The sequence below is a fragment of the Pseudophryne corroboree genome, chromosome 1 (assembly GCF_028390025.1).
Source record: "Pseudophryne corroboree isolate aPseCor3 chromosome 1, aPseCor3.hap2, whole genome shotgun sequence".
NCBI lineage: Eukaryota > Metazoa > Chordata > Amphibia > Anura > Myobatrachidae > Pseudophryne > Pseudophryne corroboree.
In genome coordinates, this window is record NC_086444.1 from 73,537,800 (window position 1) to 73,563,017 (window position 25,218).

At 45.2% G+C, this 25,218-nt stretch overlaps 1 protein-coding gene across 3 annotated transcripts in view; it reads right to left on the reverse strand.

Moving 5' to 3' along the window:
• Nucleotides 1–3,761: 3,761 nt before the first annotated feature.
• The window catches only part of C1QTNF3 (C1q and TNF related 3), a 138,119-nt gene continuing 116,662 nt past the window's right edge, over nucleotides 3,762–25,218 (reverse strand). For all 3 annotated transcript variants that reach the window (XM_063960634.1, XM_063960626.1, XM_063960643.1), the window contains exon 6: nucleotides 3,762–6,924. In XM_063960634.1, the coding sequence (XP_063816704.1) occupies nucleotides 6,765–6,924 (160 nt within the window). In that variant the 3' untranslated portion in view covers nucleotides 3,762–6,764. The remainder of the gene's footprint in view (nucleotides 6,925–25,218) is intronic.

Below are 25,218 nucleotides of genomic sequence, written 5' to 3' on the forward strand. Positions count from 1 at the left end.
TAGCAAAACACTGCCGTTTTTTTTTACAATCAATCTCGGCCGGATTTGTGTGATCCGTGCTGGGGTTTTTTTTTTTTTTTTTTAAAGTAAACAATGTAATTTTTTTAAAAAAAATGCGTGGGGTCCCCCCTCCTAAGCATAACCAGCCTCGGGCTCTTTGAGCCGATCCTGGTTGCAGAAATATGTGGAAAAAAATGACAGGGGTTCCCCCATATTTAAGCAACCAGCATCGGGCTCTGCGCCTGGTCCTGGTCCCAAAAATACGGGGGACAAAAAGAGTAGGGGTCCCCCGTATTTTTAAAACCAGCACCGGGCTCCACTAGCTGGACAGATAATGCCACAGCCGGGGGTCACTTTTATATAGTGCCCTGCGGCCGTGGCATCAAAAATCCAACTAGTCACCCCTGGCCGGGGTACCCTGGGGGAGTGGGGACCCCCTCAATCAAGGGGTCCCCCCCCCCAGCCACCCAAGGGCCAGGGGTGAAGCCCGAGGCTGTCCCCCCCCATCCAATGGGCTGCGGATGGGAGGGCTGATAGCCTTTGTTGTAAAATAAAAGATATTGTTTTTAGTAGCAGTACTACAAGTCCCAGCAAGCCTCCCCCGCATGCTGGTACTTGGAGAACCACAAGTACCAGCATGCGGCGGAAAAACTGGCCCGCTGGTACCTGTAGTACTATTACTAAAAAAATACCCAAAAAAACACAAGACACACATACCGTGAAAGTATAATTTTATTAAATACATACACACATACATACAAACTTACCTTAAGTTCCCACGCAGGTCGGTCCTCTTCTCCAGTAGAATCCAAGGGGTACCTGTTGAAAAAATTATACTCACGAGATCCAGTGGTCCAGGCTCCTCGGCAAATCCAGGGTTAATCCACGTACTTGAATAAAATAAAAAAAACGCTGTCACGACCACGAACTGAAAGGTGACCCATGTTTGCACATGGGTCACCTTGCCCCGAATGCCAGAAACCCACTTTGCCTTCTGGCTAAGTGGGTTTCTTCAGCCAATCAGGGAGTGCCACGTTGTAGCACTCTCCTGATCAGCTGTGTGCTCCTGTCTTCACTGACAGGCAGCACACGGCAGTGTTACAATGTAGCGCCTATGCGCTACATTGTAACCAATGATGGGAACTTTCTGCCCTGCGGTTGACCTAAAGTGACGTCACCGCTGAGCAGAAAGTTCCCATCATTGGTTACAATGTAGCGCATAGGCGCTACATTGTAACACTGCCGTGTGCTGCCTGTCAGTGAGGACAGGAGCACACAGCTGATCAGGAGAGTGCTACAACGTGGCACTCCCTGATTGGCTGAAGAAACCCACTTAGCCAGAAGGCAAAGTGGGTTTCTGGCATTCGGGGCAAGGTGACCCATGTGCAAACATGGGTCACCTTTCAGTTCGTGGTCGTGACAGCGTTTTTTTATTTTATTCAAGTACGTGGATTAACCCTGGATTTGCCGAGGAGCCTGGACCACTGGATCTCGTGAGTATAATTTTTTCAACAGGTACCCCTTGGATTCTACTGGACAAGAGGACCGACCTGCGTGGGAACTTAAGGTAAGTATGTATGTATGTGTGTATGTAATAAAATTATACTTTCACGGTGTGTGTGTCTTGTGTTTTTTTGGGTATTTTTTTAGTAATAGTACTACAGGTACCAGCGGGCCAGTTTTTCCGCCGCATGCTGGTACTTGTGGTTCTCCAAGTACCAGCATGCGGGGGAGGCTTGCTGGGACTTGTAGTACTGCTACTAAAAACAATATCTTTTATTTTTCAACAAAGGCTATCAGCCCTCCCATCCGCAGCCCATTGGATGGGGGGGGACAGCCTCGGGCTTCACCCCTGGCCCTTGGGTGGCTGGGGGGGGGGACCCCTTGATTGAAGGGGTCCTCACTCCCCCAGGGTACCCCGGCCAGGGGTGACTAGTTGGATTTTTGATGCCACGGCCGCAGGGCGCAGTATAAAAGTGACCCCCGGCTGTGGCATTATCTGTCCAGCTAGTGGAGCCCGGTGCTGGTTTTAAAAATACGGGGGACCCCTACTCTTTTTGTCCCCCGTATTTTTGGGACCAGGACCAGGCGCAGAGCCCGATGCTGGTTGCTTAAATATGGGGGAACCCCTGTCATTTTTTTCCCCATATTTCTGCAACCAGGATCGGCTCAAAGAGCCCGAGGCTGGTTATGCTTAGGAGGGGGGACCCCACGCAATTTTTTTTAACAACAAAAAACACTTTCCCACCCCTTCCCATTGATATACATGCACGGATCTCATGGATCCCTGCATGCATCTCAAATCACGAATAAAAAAAGCAGGTCTGTTTTTTTTTAGGACTTTTTTGCGAATTGTAATTTTTCACGGCAGTGTTTTGTGTTTTTTTGCTTAGTAAATGACCGAGATTCGTATCTAAACAGGCGTAATTTGACCGATGGTGTATTCATTCGTAATTTTTTACCTGAACTAGCAAAAAATTACGAATGCCCTCATCACTGCCGTGATTAGTGTTTAGTAAATGACCGAGATTGACCGAGATGACACTTTGATGAAAAAACGGCATCTCGGTCAAAATCGGGAGCTTAGTAAATATACCCCAGAGAGAGAGTATGCCAGCACACACCCCAGCGCTATATGACCCAGGAATCACACAGTAACTTAGTGTTAACCCAGTAGCTGCTGTATCTAAAGCTTTTTGCGCCTAATTTATGTGCCCCCCCTGTCTTTTTACCCTCTTTCTACCGTGTTTCTGCAGGGGAGAGCCTGGGGAGCTTCCTCTCAGCGGAGCTGTGGAGAGAAAATGGCGCTGGTGAGTGCTGAGGAAGAAGCCCCGCCCCCTCAGGGGCGGGCTTCTGTCCCGCGTTTGTGTGTAAAATAATGGCGGGTGCTCATGCATATATACAGTGCCCAACTGTATATATGCTACTTTTTGCCAAGAGGTTCCTAATTGCTGCCCAGGGCGCCCCCCCCCCCCCCCCCTGCGCCCTGCGCCCTGCACCCTACAGTGACCGGAGTGTGTGGGTTTAATGTGGGAGCAATGGCGCACAGCTGCAGTGCTGTGCGCTACCTCAGTTTGAAGACTGGAGTCTTCTGCCGCCGCTTTTGAAGTCTTCTTGCTTCTGTCACCGGCTTCTGTCTTCCGGCTCTGCAAGGGGGACGGCGGCGCGGCTCCGGGATCGGACGACAAAGGGTGAGATCCTGTGTACGATCCCTCTGGAGCTAATGGTGTCCAGTAGCCTAAGAAGCAGGACCTATCTTCAGTGAGTAGGGCTGCTTCTCTCCCCTCAGTCCCACGCTGCAGAGAGTCTGTTGCCAGCAGATCTCTCTGAAAATAAAAAAAACTAACAAAATACTTTCTTATAGCAAGCTCAGGAGAGCTCACTAAGTAGCACCCAGCTCGTCCGGGCACAGAATCAAACTGAGGTCTGGAGGAGGGACATAGAGGGAGGAGCCAGAGCACACCAGTATCCAAATTCTTTCTTAAAGTGCCCTGTCTCCTGCGGAGCCCGTCTATTCCCCATGGTCCTTACGGAGTCCCCAGCATCCACTAGGACGTTAGAGAAATCAATTTTTTTGAATATACAGATACGTCCTCATTTCAGGATCCTTCAGGCCAGACATGGAATATCTTTTCTTTAAATATCAAACACATGACAGTTAGGAGCTGATTGGCTGGAGCACCATTTATAATATTACGGGCCCCTTAGTGCCAGGGCACACTTACACAAAGCTCTTGAAAAGAAATGAATCACACACATACTTTTATTTTTCAGACAGATGATTTATTCATTGCTTTCAGAGATATTGTACTTGCTTCACAAATACAACGCCGCAATCCGTCTCCCAACTTCCTGTCACCTGTGCTTCTCTTTATGGGTTTTGACAGCATTTTATATAATCAAAAAGTTTACTAAACTGCTTTTTGCCCTCGCGAGTTTCCTCTGACATTACTGACAAGCCAATCAGGCCTCTGGCCAATCATCATTCACTACAGTTGCAAAAGATTACGTGATTCGGTTTAATAGAGTAGGATCTGAGCTCTGATGGGACAACACTTTTCCCCATATACTACAGTATGATTGACTGCTAAAACTAAGATGGAAAAGCTCTAGATGATGCAACCGCGACATCACCTGGCAACAGTTACAAATGGGATGCAGTCAATTTACCTCCAATCAAAATCCCGACGGTCGAAATCCCGTCAGCAATTGACCGACGGTCAAAATCCCAACAAGGTCAAAATCCCGACATGGACAAAATACCGACATTTAAAATACCAACAAGTTCAAAATACCGACATGTAAAATGCCGACATGACTTGTTCATGATTTTTTTATTTGAAACCAACTTGTTTGTACTTTACCATCCCAGTGGACCTGTAGTGCCCGAAGCATGGCGAGTGCAGCGAGGGGACGCGGTACACTTATATGGTGTCCATGTCGACCTATGTCAGCATACACACACAAAAAACAATGAAAGCCGCATGTCGGTATTTTGGCCTGTCGGCATTTTACATGTCGGTATTTTGACCTTGTCGGTATTTTAAATGTCGGTATTTTGTCCATGTCGGGATTTTGACCTTGTCGGGATTTTGACCGTCGGTCAATTGCTGTTGGGATTTCGACCGTCGGGATTTTGATTGTAGGTATTTCATACCGATCCCATTACAAATATATACACGCAAGTTATCATGCTCTGATACAGCTCTATAGACTGGAGGGGTGTGGACTGTTAGGTAGACAGTAACTAGATCAACAGTCATTAGGTTGACCACTATTGGTCGACAGTGACTAGGTCGACACTTGAAATAGGTCGACACAGTTATTAGGTTGACATAGAAAAAAGTTTGACGTGCGTTTAAAAAAATAAATAATTGTGTTGTTTTCTTTATAAAGTGCCCGGAAACCACAATTAGCGCACTGTGTCCCCTCGCAGCTTCGGACAGGTTACTGTTCCCAGTCATAGTCCACGTGGAACGTAACGTATGCAAAAGTTAAAATAATGTGAAAGACTTATGTCGACCTTTTCATGTGTCAACCTTTGCCACATCGACCTACTGACCATGTCTACCGAATGCATGTCGACCAACAGTGGTCGACCTAATGAGTGTCGACCTAAAGACCAGACTGGAGATGATTTCACATTATATGCAGTCTTGCTAGGTATGTAGCTGTTTTGGGATTAGGTAAAGTGCTCTTTTATGGGGAGATGTATTACGAAAGCATTCTAAAGAGGACAGATGGAGAACCAGTCAGCTTCTAGCTATCATTTTAGAAAATGTACTTGATAAATGATGCAATAATATTCTGATTGGTTGCTGGGGGCAACTTCCCCACTTTGGAGTATTTGATTTTTCTCTCCCTCTATCTTGTACATCTAGCCATACCTCACACCTGGGAGGTGGGAAGAAGGTGTGGCCTAGTGGCAAGGGGGTGTGACCTTCTATCAATCTGGCTGCAGATGGGACAGTGCCTGAAGAGCTAGGATGGCCATTGGCGTGCCTACCATCGATGGTTATCGATGGACAAATTGCATGTGTCCATCGATAGTTGCATAATATTCTCTAGATGACCATTGATGGTTACACAACCCGCTGGTCATCCCTGTACTTTCAGTGATTGACCCGAGGGCTAATCAGAAGCTAGGGTGAGGCTTTGCGGAAGTCAGGGGCAGAGATATGATCCATGTCTCTGCACTCTGTGGGGGGAGTTGGGTAGAACCATCAGGAGGTTCTAAACCAGCAATAGCAGGAAACCATCTGGTTCTCCCCCTCATCGATGGCAAGAGTATTCAGCATTGACCATAAACCATTGAATATTTTGAATCATCGATGGTCAGTGGCCATTCCCAGCAAAAGCAATACGATTGTGCGGTATGATTTAATGTTATATATGCAATCTATTAAAATTGCACGGCACAGCTGAACTATTCAGTGACAGTCTAGTATGCAGAAAACAATGTCATTACCTGTACTCTATCTCACCTGTACTCTGGGGGTCATTCCGAGTTGATCGCTAGCTGCCGTTGTTCGCAGCGCAGCGATCAGGCTAAAAATTTCTGCGCATGCGTATGCACCGCAATGCACACGCGCGACGTACGGGTACAAAGGCATTTGCTGTATTGCACAGGTACTAGCAAAGTTTTCAAGCGCACTGATGGCCACAAGAAGATTGACAGGAAGGGGGCGTTACTGGGTGTCAATAGACTGTTTTCAGGGAGTGTTTGCAAAAACGCAGGCGTGGCTGTAAAAACGCAGGCGTGGCTGGGCGAACGCAGGGCGGGTGTATGACGTCAAATCCGGACATGAATAGGCTGAAGTGATCGCAAGTGCTGAGTAGGTTCAGAGCTACTCTGAAACTGCACAAACTGTTTTTGCAGAGCTCGGCTGCACATGCGTTCGCACTTCTGCTAAGCTAAAATACACTCCCCAGTGGGCGGCGGCATAGCGTTTGCACGGCTGCTAAAACTAGCCAGCGAGCGATCAACTCGGAATGACCCCCTCTATCTCACCTGTACTCTATCTCAACTGTCTTCACTTCCAAAAGTGACCTGTATAGTTTTATACAAATATATTCAAATTTTACGATTAGAAAATTACACTTTAAGGTTATTGGTCTTTTATATAGTTGTAGTCAATGTATTTTCTATGTCCACAATTGGCAACTAGTTTTTTTTAACATATGTAGGAATGTTTCTCATTTATCACTTTATTTCCACGCAATAAAAAATAAAAAAACATAACAGAAAAACGTAATCCGTGTCCTCATTTAGTCTCAAAAAGCAGGAACCCGCAGAAAGTGCAGTAACGCTGGTGGTCCCCGTGGAGGGCGCCAATTCCCATTCTTAGCCAGACCTCGTCATCCTTCGCCAGCTTCAGCACTGCGCTGTTTCCTGACGTGTCCTGTTTCCCTTTGGACTCATAGCTGAAATACAAAGTGGTGTATCTTTATTCATGACATTTACAGTGTATTCATAACTGTTAACATTCCAGGATGCGAAATCAGGAGGAGTAGATGTGAGCGGACTGGTGTGACTGGAACATTCTCTGTGAAGTGCTGCGTAAAATGCAATCGCTATGCGACCATCTGTTAATAAATTATCTGTGCCCTTAGATAGAACAAACTCAACAGGATTTTATATAAGCTACCCATTTTCACTTTGCAGAGAATGTCAATGCCAGAGTGTTGACACATGTCAATTGCAACACTCACAATGTTGACAGCTGGTATGTCAACAATGCAAATTTGCATGCACTTTTTATCTTACCCTAACCCCTGTGAATGCCAACATTCAGACTGCATCCACAACAGTCCATACTAGCAATTACAGAGTATTACCCACAAGGCTTTAGAATATAAACATCAGTTGAGTAATGATATAACTCTTAGCTGCACACCTATTAGTCAGAACAGTTCTGATTGGTGGGAGCTGTCCCACTGTTTCATCTTTGCTGTTGGTAAGTGTATCCTGCTTATTCCATGAGTGGGTGCATCTGCCATTAGTTCTATTTTTAGTAGTGATGAGTGGGTTCGGTTCCTCGGGATCCGAACCCCCCTCCCCCCCCAGACCTTCACCCATTTTACACGGTTCCGAGGCAGCCTCGGATCTTCCTGCCTTGCTCGGTTAACCTGAGCGCGCCCGAACGTCATCATCCCGCTGTCGTATTCTCGCGAGATTCGTATTCTATATAAGGAGCCGCGCGTCGCCGCCATTTTCACTCGTGCTTTGGAGATGATAGCGAGAGGACGTGGCTGCGTTCTCTCAGTTTCTGTGTTCAGTGTGCTGCAAATATCTGCTCAGTGTGCTGCAAATATCTGTGCTCAGTGTGCTTGCAAATATCTGTGCTCAGTGTGCTGAAAATATCTACGTTCTCTGCCTGAAAAACGCTCCATATCTGTGCTGCATTGTAGTATATAGTAGGAGGACAGTGCAGAATGTTGCTGTGACCACCAGTATATATATAGCAGTACGATACAGTAGTCCACTGCTCTACCTCTGTGTCGTCAAGTATACTATGCATCCATACCTGTGCTGCATTTTAGTTGTGCGCAGTATATAGTAGGAGGACAGTGCAGAATTTTGTTGACCACCAGTATATATATAGCAGTACGGTACAGTAGTCCACTGCTCTACCTCTGTGTCGTCAAGTATACTATGCATCCATACCTGTGCTGCATTTTTAGTTGTGCGCAGTATATAGTAGGAGGGGACAGTGCAGAATGTTGCTGTGACCACCAGTATATATAGCAGTACGGTACAGTTGTCCAATGCTCTACCTCTGTGTCGTCAAGTATACTATGCATCCATACCTGTGCTGCATTTTAATTGTGCGCAGTATATAGTAGGAGGGGACAGTGCAGAATGTTGCTGTGACCACCAGTATATATATAGCAGTACGGTACAGTAGTACATTGCTCTACCTCTGTGTCGCCAAGTATACTACAAAAGTTCAGTAAAATGACCCAAAAATCAAAATTAAAAGCGTCTGATGAGAAGCGTAAACTTGCCAATATGCCATTTACGACACGGAGTGGCAAAGAACGGCTGAGGCCCTGGCCTATGTTCATGGCTAGTGGTTCAGATTCACATGAGGATGGAAGCACTCATCCTCTCGCTAGAAAACTGCAGTGCCACTCCTAGATGGGCCAGGTGTTTGTGTCGGCCACTTGGGTCACTTAGCTTAGCCACACAGCTACCTCATTGCACCTCTTTTTTTCTTTGCATCATGTGCTGTTTGGGGACTATTTTTTAAATCTGCCATCCTGTCTGACACTGCAGTGCCACTCCTAGATGGGCAAGGTGTTTGTGTCGGCCACTTGGGTCGCTTAGCTTAGCCATCCAGTAACATCGGTGCAAATTTTAGGACTAAAAATAATATTGTGAGGTGTGAGGTGTTCAGAATAGACTGGAAATGAGTGGAAATGATGGTTATTGAGGTTAATAATACTATAGGATCAAAATTACCCCCAAATTCTATGATTTAAGCTGTTTTTGAGGGGTTTTTGAAAAAAAACACCCGAATCCAAAACACACCCGGATCCGACAAAAAAATTTCAGGGAGGTTTTGCCAAAACGCCTCCGAATCCAAAACACGGCCGTGGAACCGAATCCAAAACCAAAACACAAAACCCGAAAAATTTCCGGTGCACATCACTAATTTTTAGTAGGGTGGAGGTAGAGACCCCCTGGCACTTCCCTAGTACCAGGGACACAGGAGAGAGTTGGGAACCTTATTCAGCTTCAGTTGATATTTTTGCTAAATCGCAAACAACTGATTATCAGGCGACTGTGTAAGCATACAGGACATCTTTATCTCAGTAGCTATTGTTTAACTACAGTTTGATTAGACTTTGGTTGTATTCTTCTTGCACTAGCACTTTATTTCCATGCAAGATTGGAGCATGGAATGGTTATTTAATTAAGTGTTAATCTTTATATAATCACAAAAAATCTCCTGCTGCATTATACAATCAAGATTGTCAGATTAGATTGTGTGCTATAATTCTCCTCAGTGAACATTGCGTGTTCTGGTTAAAGACATATCATCTAGGTTTTGGGTATTACTGCAAATAATGGCTTCAGGTACTATTAAGGACATTAACAATCCGACGGATGGAAGTGGCTTTCTTAATCTGCAACTCCCTATAGTGATTCTGAAGCTGAAAGTTTGTATTTCTATTTCTAAGATACTTTCAGTGAGGCAGCCGGAGGTGATCCGGCAGATGAATTATTTCAGATGTATTTGAAATTGAAAAAGAAGGAAGTGGATTACTTCCTCCATGGGGTTACCCTCACTGATTATCACAAAGAACGAAAAATCCCAAGGGGGTTTAGAGTGAGGAATGTCCCGACTATAGGAAGGAATATTGTGGAGTTCTGTAGGAGATGGGTTGTGGTGTGCAACAAATGTTCCTTAGATCTCATTTTATTAGTCATAGAAGAATCCGCTCGTGAATTAAATGTCATTAAGAACAAAATTAAGTCTTTTGAAGAAACCAATAAGAGCACTTTGGCCAGAGACACGCAGTGTAACTGGATGGAGAAGCTTAGCACACAGGTAGAAGAATATAAGAAAATTTTGATTACGTTCAAAAATGAAAAATTGTCAAGGGTTAATCTTGATTATCAGGAGCAGCGAGTTTATTATCAGGCAGGACCCAGGATGGTGGTTATAAACGCTCATTCAGACGACATCGCTCACATAATGAGAACATGGAGGCTTCTAGTGGTCAAAACACCTCAGCCAGTGACTCTGATAGTGTTTCTCATAATTCAGCACAAAAGCCCCCTTTAGGGGTTACGACCCGCGCCCGTATACATGGAGAAGGCGGATGAGGCGCGGGGGCCAAGGGAGAGGCAGAGGAAGAAAAACCCACAGGTGAATAACACTATTGTGAATTTATCCAGTAGAACCATCACTGAGGTAGAACGCTCTGTACTTAATAAGGGTTTATCTTTTGTGCCGACCAACTCCTTTAATAGTTTTGAATGGAAAAAAGAAATGTGGCATTTTCATAGAAGTTTAAAATTGAAAGAATTTTTTCCTGAATCTATATCTACAGTTTCATCAGAACAGGTTTGTCAGTACGAAAAAAATCTACATTTGAACCCCAATCACACAATCCATCAATAAAATTTTTTACCAGGCTATTGGACCATGAGGTTATGATACATCAAAAAGCTCCAGGGCAGATCCATCACAATTTAACAAATGTAGAATTGAAGGCATTGCAGAGGCTGAGCAGAGATCAGTCAATAGTAATTCGTCCTGCTGATAAAGGAGGTGCGTTGGTAATAGAAGATCTTACCATGTATAAGGATGAGGTTTACCGGCAATTGGGAGATACTAATGTGTATTATCAACTGAACAAAGATCCGACTATGGAATTTAAACGCAACCTGGATGCTATTTTAGATCGAGTAGTTAGTAATGCATGGATTACGTTGAAGATCAAACAGGATTTGCAAACAGACAAACCAGTGGTGCCTGTTCTATACACATTGCCCAAATTGCATAAATCCCTTCATATGCCCCCGGGTCGCCCCATTATCTCTGCAAGATCTTCATTATACAGTCCGATTTCTAAATATTTGGACTTCTTCCTCCAGCCTTTGATTGCAAAGGAACCATCATTTCTGCAGGATACCAACATGTTCCTTAAATTTTTTTTTAGCCTGGATCAATTGCCTCATGATATATTATTATGTACAATAGACGTGGTACCATTGTACACGAGCATACCGCAGAGAGAGGGATTGGATAGTGTGAAGAGGTTCATTTAAAGATCGCCTGATTACAAGGGTCCAGATATTCAAATGTTTACTGAGTTGTTGGAAAGAACACTAGTGGACAATTATTTCTTGTTTGATGACCATTTTTACGTCCAAAAGAGGGGTTGTGCGATGGGGTCACATGTGGCCCCTTCATTTGCAAACATTTTCATGTTTTAGGTGGAGAAAGAAGTGTTTTTTGACAATCCGGACTTTTGGTCATATGTAGCCTTGTTCTGTCGTTATATAGACGACATATCAGTGACGTGCAGTGAGGTCAATGACTGGGGAGGTACTGGCTAATAACAGAACTGGATTTACACCAACATACAGCTTGGAGTGAGTAGAGGGTGTTTTCACCTCTCCCCAAATCCCTAACTTTCCCGTAGGGTAACCCTACCATCCCCCTATGGTACCTAACCCTAACATCCCCCTATGGTACCAAACCCTAACATCCCTGTGGCATTGCCTAAAGCTAACCCACCATCCCCGATGCCTAAACCTAACTCTCCCTCTCCACAGCCTAACTCTAACCCTCCCCATGGGTGCCTAACCCCCCTCCCTGCAGCCTAACCCTAACCCCCCCCCTCCCCATTGCAGTCTAACCCTAACCTCCACAAATATAAGAAATGACACAATGGTCCGGATTCAAATGTGTGCTCCCAGCCGCGATCATGCCGACCGGTTTAGGCGGGACCATTAGTTTGTTCAGGTTTAGGTGGTTTGTGCGCTTAATCCAAACTGTACTGACGCGATCAGTGGGGGCATTTGAATATCGCCCATCTATCTCCTGTCACTTTAGATGGGAGATAAGGGACGTGTGAATATTTGAATTCCCCCCAATGAGTACTCCAGCGTACAGAACAACAAGCAACCCCAGCGTCTGTCTTTCTCCCTCTCCCAGCCAGGGCTGTGCTGATACGTGTGTGTGGGAATGAGGGAGCTATGTACTTGGGTTACTGCCACTGGTGTATCTATAATGGGTGCAGAGTGTGCACACAGGCCTCTGGGTCCAGAGGGGGCCCACACCGCACACACTGTACCCATTTCTTCTATACTTACCTTTTCGGAGTCCATCGCTGACCGTGTGTTGGCCCCCTCCTCTCCTGTAGCCGTCACCACTGCTGCTAGCGCACTGACCACTAGAGACTCTGGCACAGTGCCGGAGTCTCAGCTCTGACAGTGGCGGTGACGGCTACAGGAGAGGAGGGGGCCCATACACGGAGTCTGCACACGGGTCCCCTCCTCTCTTGAAACGCAGCTGGTTTCTGCTTATTAGTAACACACATTTACAGGCATCAGCTGAGGGCAGGAAACTAAGGGGCCTATTTACTAAGCCTTAGATGGAGATAAAGGGGTCATTCCGAGTTGATTGCTAGCTGCCGATCAGGCTAAAAATTGGCACTTCTGCGCAAGCGGCGCAGTGCGCACGCGCGACGTACTTTCACAAAAGCCGATGCAGTTTCACACAAGGTCTATCGACGCTTTTCAGTCGCACTGCTGGCCGCAGAGTGATTGACAGGAAGTGGGTGTTTCTGGGAGGTAACTGACCATTTTCGGGGAGTGTGTGTAAAAATGCAAGCGTGACAGATACAAACGCAGGCGTGCCTGGGGAAACGCAGGGCGTGGCTGGCCGAACGCAGGGCGTGTTTGTGACGTCAAAACAGGAACTAAATAGTCTGCTGTGATCACTAGATAGGAGTAGGTCTCGAGCTACTCTGAAACTGCTGCACAAACTTTTTTTGCAGCAGCGCTGCGATCCTTTCGTTCGCACTTCTGCTTAGCTAAAATACACTCCCAGAGGGTGGCGGCATAGCGTATGCATGGCTGCTAAAAGCAGCTAACGAGTGAACAACTCGGAATGAGGGCCAAAGTCGCTAGAGATAAAGTACCAGCCAATCGGATCCTAACTGTCATTTTTCAAACACAGCCTGTGCATGGCAGTCAGGAGCCAATTGGCACTTTCTCTCCAGAGACTAGGGGTATATTCAATTGCAGTCGAAAACTGCCGTCTGTCGAAAAGACGGCAGTTTTCGACTTTTTAAGGTCGAATCCTGATTCGACCTATTCAGAGCTTTTCGACAAGTCGAGGCATTCGACTTGTCGAAAAGCACGTGGATCGGCGGAATAGCTGCCGATCCACGTGTTGATGTCGAAAACGGGGCCAAATCCGAAAGGTTTTGGCCCTCTTTTCGACTATCTCAATCCGACATCAAAATGATGTCGGAATGAGATGGACCCGGAGGAGGCGGGGGAAGGGGGGGGTAGCCGCAGGGAGACGGGAGGACAGCCGGCGGGCATACAGGAGATCAGCGATACGATCAGCGCTGCAGCTGGATGTCACACACCCGCCCGACCTCAAGGCAGCTTCCACCCGCCTCCAGCACGCTGTTGGAGCCGGGTGGAAGCTGCCGTGAGGTCGGGAGGCTGAGTGACATCCTGCTGCAGCGCTACGGTAGCGCTGATCGTAGCGCTGATGTCTCCTGTATGCCCGCCGGCTGTCCCCACGCGGCTCGTCCCCCTTCTCCTCCTCTGGTTCCCTACATACACAGCCCTCACTCTGCACAGGGTATAAGTACTATTCATGTATAATGCTAAATAGTATCCTGATTTGATTGAAGACTATTTTACATTGTACACAAATAATACTGATGTGCCATGTGCTGTGAGGTCACGACCCCTTCCCAGTTTGGCGCCGGCAAAAAGTCTACTTTGGGGTTCAAGGTTGCGGCCGGTAGGGGAGTGCCCAAAGCATATTGTTGCACGTGTGCCCACCACTCATTAGTCCCGCCACTGGCGGTGACATCACCAACCCAGCAATAAGCCGGATCAGGCCGCCAGTCTGAAAGAGGTCTCAGCTGAGAAGGACCCATGTTCAAATCCTAGGTGCGCCCCGGCTCTGCGGTCTGAAAGGGGTATGATTAATGCATATTAATTCCTTCAACTTCCTCAATAAACTTGTGTTCATTTGGGATACACATCCCTAAAAGAATAATTCATTAATTAAATTAGTATCTATTTATGTGCACATTCATGTAAACATGCACCTATCAATTAGCTTATTATTTTCCCATGAATTTACATCTAGATATATTTTAATAATATTATTTAATAAAAACTAATTGCAACACATCACTCTTCTGAATAATACTCAATTACGTTTGACATTTTATGATTATAGTAGCGGTATGATAATTTAGGGCTGCACAGCGGTACTCCATTTGATTTTCCATTAAAGTAAAATAATTGTAATTGTACCCAGCCATTAATGCTACATTATTCAGAAATGTAATGGAAAATAATATAATTATGTCAAAACTCGGAATCCTAGCAGTCTGGGGAACAAAGGAGGAGATTTACGTCTTAAAATGTTATTAAAGAGATTGAAAAAGCTGTAAAGGGAAACGCTGACTACAGGTGAAAGTGAAAGAATATAATGTATATAGATCATTATTCTGCCTCACACTATAGAATGCCTGGTGATTTCTGTGCTGTGCTATTATGCCGCACTGGACTCAATGATTAAAGGCATAATGTTTGGCGGTTCTGAGGTTTTATTGTGGGAAAACAGAGAAATGGATACACAAACTGATACAATCATTGCAGCCAGGGGCGTTTCTACAGAGGAGGGGGCACATGTGCACTTCCGGGGTGGGCCTCCTCCTCTGAACGGCGCGGTACACTCCGGTATTGTGCCGCAGTCTACTGCACATGCGCAGGTCTCCGGAAACATGGCGCCCGCCATGATCCGGAGACCAATTTGGCTACTGTGCATGCATGGTGGCCATTTTGGATCTCTGCGACCGCCGCTGAACTCCGGTAAGGTAAGTATTTAAATGGGTGCAGTGTGTGCGGTGTGGGCTCCCCCTGGACCTGCACCGCACACATTGCACCATACTTACCGACATTCTGGCTGCTCTCTGCGGGAGAGAGCAGCCAGGTCGGCTCAGCAGAGGGGCAAGGGAGGGCTGTAACGCGAGGAGGGGGTGGACCGGAGGTGGGATGGGGGCGGGGCAGGGGTGGGATGGGGGTGGGGTTACAGTGGCACATCCTTTAAGCCACGCCCCTGCTCTGTAATGCCGCGATCACCGGCATTACACTGCAGGGGGCGTGGCTATGATGACGCGATTCAGCAAGAATCGCGTCATCGACTGCCCGGACCGCCCACTTTACACACTAAGTGGGCGGACGGGCAGGGGGGACCCCTGAAATCGGGAGACTTGCCTGCTCTTCCGGGAAGAAAAATAGGCCCATCGTCATGACAGCATGGTGACCAGACATCCAGCTGGCCACAAGGTTGGTTATTAAGGCCCAGATTTATCAAGCCTTGGAGAGTGATAAATAGCACGGTGATAAAGTACCAACCAATCAGCTCCTAACTGTCATTTTTCAAACACAGCCTGCAGCATGAAAGTTAGGAGCTGGTTGGTTGGTACTTTATCACCGTGCAATTTGTCACTCTCCAAGGCTTGATAAATGGGGGTCTAAGGGCCTAATTTAAGGTTGATTGGAAAACAAAATTTTCTTTAACGGGCAAAACCATGTGCACTGCAGGTGGGTCAGATGTAACATGTGCAGAGAGAGTAATAGGCCCTACACACTGGCCGACATCAGTCAAAGATATGAACGATCTTGTTCACAAATGAACAAGATACCGTTCATATGTTTGAGTGTGGAGGCTCCAGTGATGAACGATGCGCGGCCCCGCGCTCGTTCATCGCTGGTCCCCCGTCGGCTGTGCATGCAGGCCAATATAGACGATCTCGTCCATATTTGCCTGCACCTCAATGCAGCCGGGTGACGGGGGAGTGAAGAAACTTCACTCCCCCCGTCACTGCCCCTCCGCCGCCGGGTCGCCCGTCGGCCGTATCCGCTGTGGGGCAGTTCGGCGGTGGATCGGCCAATGTGTAGGGCCCTTTAGATTTGGGTGGAGTGTGTTCAAACTGAAACCTAAATTGCAGTGTAAAAATAAAGCAGCCAGTATTTACCCTGCACAGGAACAAAATAACCCACCCGAATCTAACTCTCTCTGCACATGTTACATCTGCCCCACCAGCAGCGCACATGGGCCCTCATTCCGAGTCGTTCGCTCTGTATTTTTCATCGCATCGCAATGAAAATCCGCTTAGTACGCATGCGCAATATTCGCACTGCGACTGCGCCAAGTAATTTAACAATGAAGATAGTATTTTTACTCACGGCTTTTTCATCGCTCCGGCGATCGTAATGTGATTGACAGGAAATGGGTGTTACTGGGCGGAAACACGGCGTTTTATGGGCGTGTGGATGAAAACGCTACCGTTTCCGGAAAAAACGCAGGAGTGGCTGGAGAAACGGGGGAGTGTCTGAGCGAACGCTGGGTGTGTTTGTGACGTCAAACCAGGAACGACAAGCACTGAACTGATCGCACAGGCAGAGTAAGGTTGAAGTTACTCAGAAACTGCAAAGTAGTTTGTAATCGCAATATTGCGATTACATCGGTCGCAATTTTAAGAAGCTAAGATACACTCCCAGTAGGCGTAGGCTTAGCGTGTGTAACTCTGCTAAATTCGCCTTGCGACCGATCAACTCGGAATGAGGGCCTTGGTTTTGCCCATTAGAGGAAAATATTGTTTTGCAATCACCCTTGAATTAGGCCCTAAGTATACAAATCTATTTCTGTTTTCCTAACAACATGATGCCATTTTTCTACTTTTACTTACTTAGGGAGACATCGGGGCTGACAGTCTAGGGCTGTACATGCCCACATGGCACTGGCCACACCCACACACTGCTGGTCACACCTCCTCTGCTTCTCACAACAGGCATTTGCAGCCCCATACCCAGGTGGCCCTTAATCCGGCACCGGCAACTGTGGTCATCTTTGTTTTGTTCATATGTTTGGAAATCCAGTCATCAGGACACAGAGACATGTGAGTTCACTGCTGTGCTGTTTATTCCATCACCAACTCCAGACACACTGCACACTGGACCACCCACTTCCCAGCATCCCCCTAGTCCTAGGGACCATCACTGAAGATTCAGGCTTACACAGATTAGTAAGGGAGTGTCTACAAATATTAAGCATTCTAATACACTAACATCACATCCTCTTTTCTTTAAAGATAAGCCCTATACGTTTCAATGCAACAAATAACAACGTCATATTAAGAACATCATCTAACACGTTTCAATGAGTCTCTCAGGTCTGCGTATTTCCCTTTTGGGTCTTTCACACACAGTCTGTGTTTCATCGACCATGTTGGACCTTTCTAGAATCGTGGTTGGTTCACCATTATCAGGATCATCATACATGTCAGATGAAGGGTATTCTTCAGTCATGTTGTCTTCATTATGGTTAGGTTGAGATCTTAAATCCACCCGATTTCTTCTCACTTCCGTTCCATGCTCTGTACGTATAGTATAAGATCTTGGTGCTACTTGTGCTTGCACGATACCTTTCTGCACCCAAATACCTTTCTCGTGATCTCTGAGACGGACTTGGTCACCCGAATTTAGATCAGATAAGCGTCTTGTTTGCCTGTCATGGAATAGTTTCTGTTTTGCCTGTTGACGTTCCTTACTCAGTCTGACCAACGCTGAGTTATGTGTATTAAGCAGTTCATCATGTATTGGGAGATTTGCTCTAATCCTCCTTCCCATCAGCATTTGTGCAGGAGAAAGTCCATTCTGTAAAGGTGTACTGCGGTAGATTAAAAGACTTTTGTAGAAATCTTTTTTACCTTCTTGAGCTTTTTTCATGAGACTCTTTACAGTTTTTACTGAACTTTCCACCAACCCATTTGAGCGTGGATAGTGGGGACTTGACATAGTATGGACAAATTCCCACTCATCAGCAAATTGTCTAAATTCAGCACTGGAAAACTGAGGACCATTGTGAGCGAACACTTCCATAGGAACACCATGCCTTGCAAAGATTTACTTCATGCAATTGATTACAGCTTTACTAGTAGTTGTATGTAGTGTCTTCACCTCAGGGTAGTTAGAGTAATAATTAGTCACGACAATGTACGTTTTCCCATTACAATCAAACAAATCTGAGCCAACTTTCTGGTACGGTCTCTCTGGCACTGCGTGAGGACTCAGTGGCTCGACTTGTTGTTTCGGTCTATACGTAAGACATAATTCACATGTCGCTGTAGTCTGTGCTATGTCTTGGTTCATTCTTGGCCAATACATAACTTCACGCGCTCTCCGCTTACATTTTTCTTCTCCTAAATGGCCTTCATGTATCTTGCACAGCATAGTTTTTCTTAGTCGTGCAGGTATGACAAACCTATTGCCTTTGTAAATAATACCATCGACAACTGGATAGACAGCGGGCACGCATATTTTCTGCTGTCCAACCTTTCAGAATGATATCTTTCAACACTTTCATTGTGTCATCTGTCTCAGTTTCTTTCCTAATCTGTTCTTGTCTTGCAAGAGACACTGGTAGAGAAGCTACGATCAAATTAACATAGGCTTCTGTCTCTTCATCCATCAGACTTTTGGAACCTTCACTTTTGTCCACAGCACGAGAAAGTGTATCAGCAATGTACATGTATTTGCCAGGACAGTACAGCAAGTGTACATCATATTTCTGTAGTCTGATAAGCATTCGTTGAATTCTCATGGGACAGTCATGTAATGATTTAGTCATGATAGCTACCAATGGCTTGTGGTCAGTTTCCACTGTAAATGTTTGACCATACACAAACTGATTAAATCGCTCACATGCATATGTGATCGCTAGAAGTTCTTTTTCTATCTGAGCATACCTTGTTTCAGCACTTGTCAGTGCTCTTGATGCATAGATTACTGGTAGCCATGTATCCTCATGTTCTTGTAACAGCACTGAGCCTAGGCCAAATTGCGAAGCATCTGCTGAAATTCTTATTCTTTTCGCAGGATCAAAGAATTTTAACACTGGTTGCTCTGTAATGATCTGTTTCAAGTTTTGCCAACTTTCTTCTTGTTCATGTGACCACATCCACTCGTTATCTTTGTCCAACAACCATCTAAGAGAGGCTGTTCGTTCAGAGAGTTGAGAAATAAACTTTCCTAAGTAAGTAATCATTCCTAGGAATCTTCTGACGTTGTCTTTGTTGTTAGGATGTTCCATGTTCACTATGGCTGATATTTTCCCTGGGTCTGGTTTTTTCACCTTGATCCGAGACCACGTCGCCCATAAAGGTAAGTGTATTCACGCCAAATTCACATTTGTCCTTATTTAGCTTTAGATTCACTTTCTTGACAAGTTCCATTACTTGTCTCAATCTAGAATCATGTTCTTCCTTTGTAGATCCCCAGACAATAATGTCATCCATCATTGTTTCAACACCTGGAATATGTTCAAAAATCATGTGTATCTTTTTGTGATATACTTCTGGAGCAGACAATATTCCATATGGTAGTCGAAGAAATCTGTATCGACCTTCTGGTGTATTAAATGTACAAAGCTTTGAGCTGGCCTCATCTAACTTCATTTGCCAGAATCCTGAAGATGCGTCCAATTTACTGAACCATTTTGCTCCCGCAAATTGCGACATGATTTCATCTCTGGTTGGTAGTTTGAAATGTTCTCGTTTAATAGCTTTGTTTAAATCTCTGGGGTCTAGACATATTCTGAGTTGTCCATTTTTCTTTTCAACAATTACTAAGGAGCTTACCCATTCAGTAGGCTCATCAACTTTCTGTATCACACCCAAGGCTTACATACGATTTAACTCTTGTTTCAGTTTTTCTCTCAGCGCAAATGGCACTTTTCTACAGTGGGTGTATCACTGAAGAAACTTGCGTGTCTATATTTATTTTATGCTCTCCAGGCAAACAACCTAGACCTTCAAACAAGTCTCTGTATTCTGTAAACATCGATTTGCAGTCATCTTCTACTTGTGATGTCACCATAAAAACTTTCTTTAGCAAGCTTAGTTTCTCACAGGAACTTAATCCTAGAATTGGTTGCACAATTTTATCCACAATCAGTAGAGATGTTTTAAACTGTTGTCCCTTATATTTCAGTGTCACTAAGCATGTACCTTTCACAGGAATTTCCTCCCCAGTGTACCCTGTAACTTTCACTTTGGCTGGATGAATTTTAGGTTTTACTCTAAAAGTCTTATCGTCTTGAAACAATATTAAATTCACCTGCGCGCCAGTATCAAGATTAAAGGGAATGACAATCTCGTTCACAGTTAAAGGGACAATTCAATCTTTCTTATCTGCACTGCAAAGTTCAATGCAATCCACAAAGAATTCCTCTGTTTGTTTAACAGCATCCACTGTGGTTATTTCCCTTTTCATTTTACAGCATTTGGCAAAGTGTCTAAGTCTACCACATTTCATGCAGGTTTTACCATAAGCAGGGCACATTTTAGGATTGTGAGCATTTCCACACCTACTACACATTTCCTTATTAGACTGTGGCTTAGACTGCTTCATTCTTGAGAATGGAGGTTTGCTTGGCTCTGTGTTCTGCACTACATGGACAGCAGCATCAACTTCCTTGTGTAACGTTTTGGCTTGAAATCTAGTTATTTCTGCAGATCTGCACATAGTCACTGCCTTTTCTAGTGTTAGGTCTTGCTCTCTCAGCAATCTCTCTCTGAGTCCATTATCAGGTATTCCACAGACAATACGATCTCTAATCAGTGAATCCTTTAAATCACCAAACTCACAGGTTTTACTGAGTGATTGCAGCTCTGTAACATACTGATCAAATCCATCTACAGACTTCTGATCACATGTGAAAAACCTATATCTTTCATATGTCACATTTTTCCTTGGCACAAAGTAATCTTCAAACTTTTGCATTATAGAAGATAGCACCATATTCTGCCCCTCATCAAACTGAAAACTATTATAAATGTCCAGCACATCCTCTCCTATCACATGGAGGAAAATGGATGCCTTCGTTTTGTCAGCCTCTGTATCAGCTCCACATGCAGCAAGATATATATTAAACCTTTGCTTAAATCTTTTCCAGTTTTCAGACAGGTTACCAGACATCAGCATGCCGGTTGGAGGAGCCAGTTTATACATGGTTACTCACTGTTTGAAGAGAGGAGCACACGGCAGGCTTTGCAGACACTATCACAGCCTTACAGACTGCTGCAGGATTCTTTCCCACTCTGAGAGCACTAGCAGTCCAAGTTAAACTTCTTCTGACACCATGTTTTGTTCATATTTTTGGAAATCCAGTCATCAGGACACAGAGATATGTGAGTTCACTGCTGTGCTGTTTATTCCATCATCAACTCCAGACACACTGCACACTGGACCACCCACTTCCCAGCATCCCCCTGGTCCTAGGGACCATCACTGAAGATTCAGGATTACACAGATTAGTAAGGGAGTGTCTACAAATACTAAGCATTCTAATACACTAACATCACAATATTCTCACGAAATTTACCAGTGTGGACCATAATTATCTGATCACCTTTTATTGGATTATTAAGACATTGCCATCATATTCAGTAAACACACATTGCACTAACGAGCCTATTGCCTGATATTGGCTGCTTTGTCTCAGCACGTGTGGTAAAATGGTTTGTGTCTGCCTAGCGGTACTCTATTTGGAATTTTTGTTTTTGTTTACTAGTTCTACTAGGCTGGTGTAATCGGTGATGTCATTAAACGAACTTCTGCTAGGTAGATAATTGAGAGAACAGAGCTGGAACAGGGCTCTATGCTGCTCTGTGCCACCCCACGTCACCCCACCCCCTTAAACCCGTGACCAGAGCCGGCCCTAACCAATATGATGCCCTAGGCAAGATTTTGGCTGGTGCCCCCTAGCACCACCGCTAGTTCTGCCTCTGACCCTGCACCCCTTTCCCAGCACCAGGCCACAAAGGTATGTGTTTTTGCTGGCAAGGGGCATGGCCACACAATAGTACCCCCAATTCAACTTATGCCGCACAGTAGTGCAACTTTATTTGCAATTTATCATACGATAGTGTCCCTTATTCACATTACATCCCACAGTAGTATCACTTTACCTTATATACGTTAGTCCTCACAGTAGTGCCCCTCATTCACATAACATCATACTGAATTGCTCCTTATTCACATTACACCACACCATATTGCTCTTTATTCTCATTACACCACACTATATTGCTCTTTATTCACATTAGACCACACAGTAGTGCCCTTTCTATACGTTACACCACACAGTAGAGCACCTTATACACATAATGCCACACATTGGTAATGCATTTATACACATAATGACACACATAATGTCCCTTACACATATGCCGCACATTTAGTGCCCTTATACACATAATGACACACACAGTGCCCCTTACACATATGTTACACATTATTAATGCCCTTATACACATAATGACACATATAGTTCCTGGCGTGAGTCATCTGGCAGCTTTGCTAACGTCGGATGCCTATTTTTTATGAAAATGCATCTTATTTGCATTGCTGTGTGGCAAAGATGCACAAGCAGCTTCTGCTGATTAAAATTATATGCGGCATGCCTATATACTGTGTGCGACTGTGACTGTATCTGCATACAAAATGCTACACACAGAATATAGGCATGCCACATATCATTTTAATCAGCAGAAGCTGCTTGTGCCCCTAGGCATACCAGATGCCCTAGGCAATTGCCTAGTTTGCCTATGCCTATGGCCGGCTCTGCCCGTGACAGCATGATATCATGCCTAGGTGGTGGGACCTCCAGCTCTAAAAAGTGGAGCACAGGCCGGATCATCATAATGACACTCAGGGCAGCTCCACAGGTGACCCAGGCACCCAGCAAGTCATATGCAAGTGCCGTGGGACAGCGAAGAGTATCACCCCCATGTATGGTACCCCAGAAAATGGTGCATGTACCCCTTTAAGATTGCTTACAGGTCCACAGCAGCAGCAGGGGAAGGCACTGGCACAGAGGGAGTTAAGCGAGGACCCTGGTCCGATCACATGGTTTGGATGTGGAAAGCTGATTGGGCAGGGCAGCTTGGGAACAGAAGAGCTTTGTGGAAAGAAGTAGGAGGAGTCAACCGGAGAGTGGTGGTACTGGTCGCGCGCTGGGCGAGGAGCAGAGTAGGAGCTGAGAACGGGTGTCAGCCGTAGGGTCACGCTGGGCGGTGAGAGCAGTGCTGCAGAGTTGAAGCAGTAGGGTGCTGCTGGAGAGCCAAGTGCCGGGTGAGTGAGTGTTGAGACGTCGGGGACAGAGGCCGGACACTGCCAGGCCTAGTGAAAGGTGTGCGGCCATCTTGTAACAGTGAGGAACCATTGAAAACTGGTCCAGCAGGTGAAATCCTCCTCTCTAAGGGTCTGAGTGAGTACATTGAAACTGAGTGACCAGTTTTGACCAGTCAGGTTTGACATCCATCTTAAGTATCCATGTTCATCCGCTGTGCAGAAGGGTGTGTATAGCATAATGCAATAATCCACAGGCTAAATCCTGCCAAGGGGTAATTAAAGACAACCATTTCCCCTGTATTGATAATGTTAGGACCTTAAAGACTGAGTTTTTGTGCAAGAGCAAGGCAGACATTTATTCTGGAAAGGACTGAGTTATTTATGCAAGTATGTTTAAAGCCCTGTAACTGAAAGAGACTCTGTTTATTCAACCAAAAGACCCTCATTGTAGTAAGTTAAATTTGTCGAGAGACGCTACCATCCCTTCTCTAGTTACTCCCTCTTTGGATAGAACTGAGATACATTTGTCATTATCACAGCACAGGGTTCCTTATACATTTGTGTGCCAACTGACATGCTGTGGCACTGCAGAATTCTACCAGAGCTCCAACGTTTATTGCTGGTTAAGATCATTGTACCTTAGCTAGAGAAAGTTAGAAAATTAGTGTTTGTTATTGCTGAATGTGTTTTTCATCACTCTCCTCATGACCACATTATAAACTGTGATTCCAAATATAATGTGCTAATATCTGTGATTGCAATTATAATATACTAATCTGTGAATCCACTTATAATCTGCCCATATCTGGGATTCAAATTGATTGTTTTTTGCATTTTGAATGATCCTCTGTGGTGTGAATTGTAGCCAATTGTCTTCTATTAGTTCTTCTTTGATGCCCAATTCTTTTTGTGATTATTCAACTTTAATGCCAAATAATCAATCACCATCTTCAATCCAGAGTTCATTGCGGCTCAATAAAAAGACATCATGATGTAAATGTTGACTCACTCCTGTTTTATATAACTCTGTCCTACCTCTCTGAACACGGTACTATAGGACAAGATAAGATGAGAAACATTTCAGGGGAATGGTCCGTCACATAGCTACCCAACACCTGTGATACCTCACTCAACCATACCCGCCAACCTCGGGCTGTTACACATGGCCATCCCCAAGTTACAGCCCTGCTGAGGATTTTCACTCACAAGCTGATTATCTGTCCTGAAATCGTCTGCTGAACGATCAGCAGACGATAAACGTTAAATGAACGATCAGCTGAAATATTGGACAGCTGATCACAAATTTACACTATAATATATGCACGATATCAGCTCATCATTTTGGAAAAATGCTGTGCAGCCAGTGTCGGTCTGGGGCATGAAGGGCCCACCGGGGAAATGCCGTGGTAGGGCCCATGTTTAGGGGTGTAGTCAGTCTCCAGAGGGGGTGTGGCCAGCCGCTACATTGGATCACCTAATCATTAGTGAGTGCATGGACTGGGCCCCTTGACAAATATATAAATACTGCTAGTGCGTGCATGCAGTGCCGTAACTAGACATTTTAGCGCTGTGTGCAAGATGGGGCATCGGCGCCCCCCCCCATGTAAAATAGGGGCAGTGCAAAAATATATAGGGGAGTGGCTTCATGGGGAAGGAGTGTGGCCACAAAATAATACCAATTCATATTACATATTATAGTAGTCTCCATTATTCAAATTACGCTGCACAGTAGCGCCACTACACCAGGTAGAGCCTCTTTTACACCTTATGGCAGACAGCGTCCCCCTTTTACACATTAC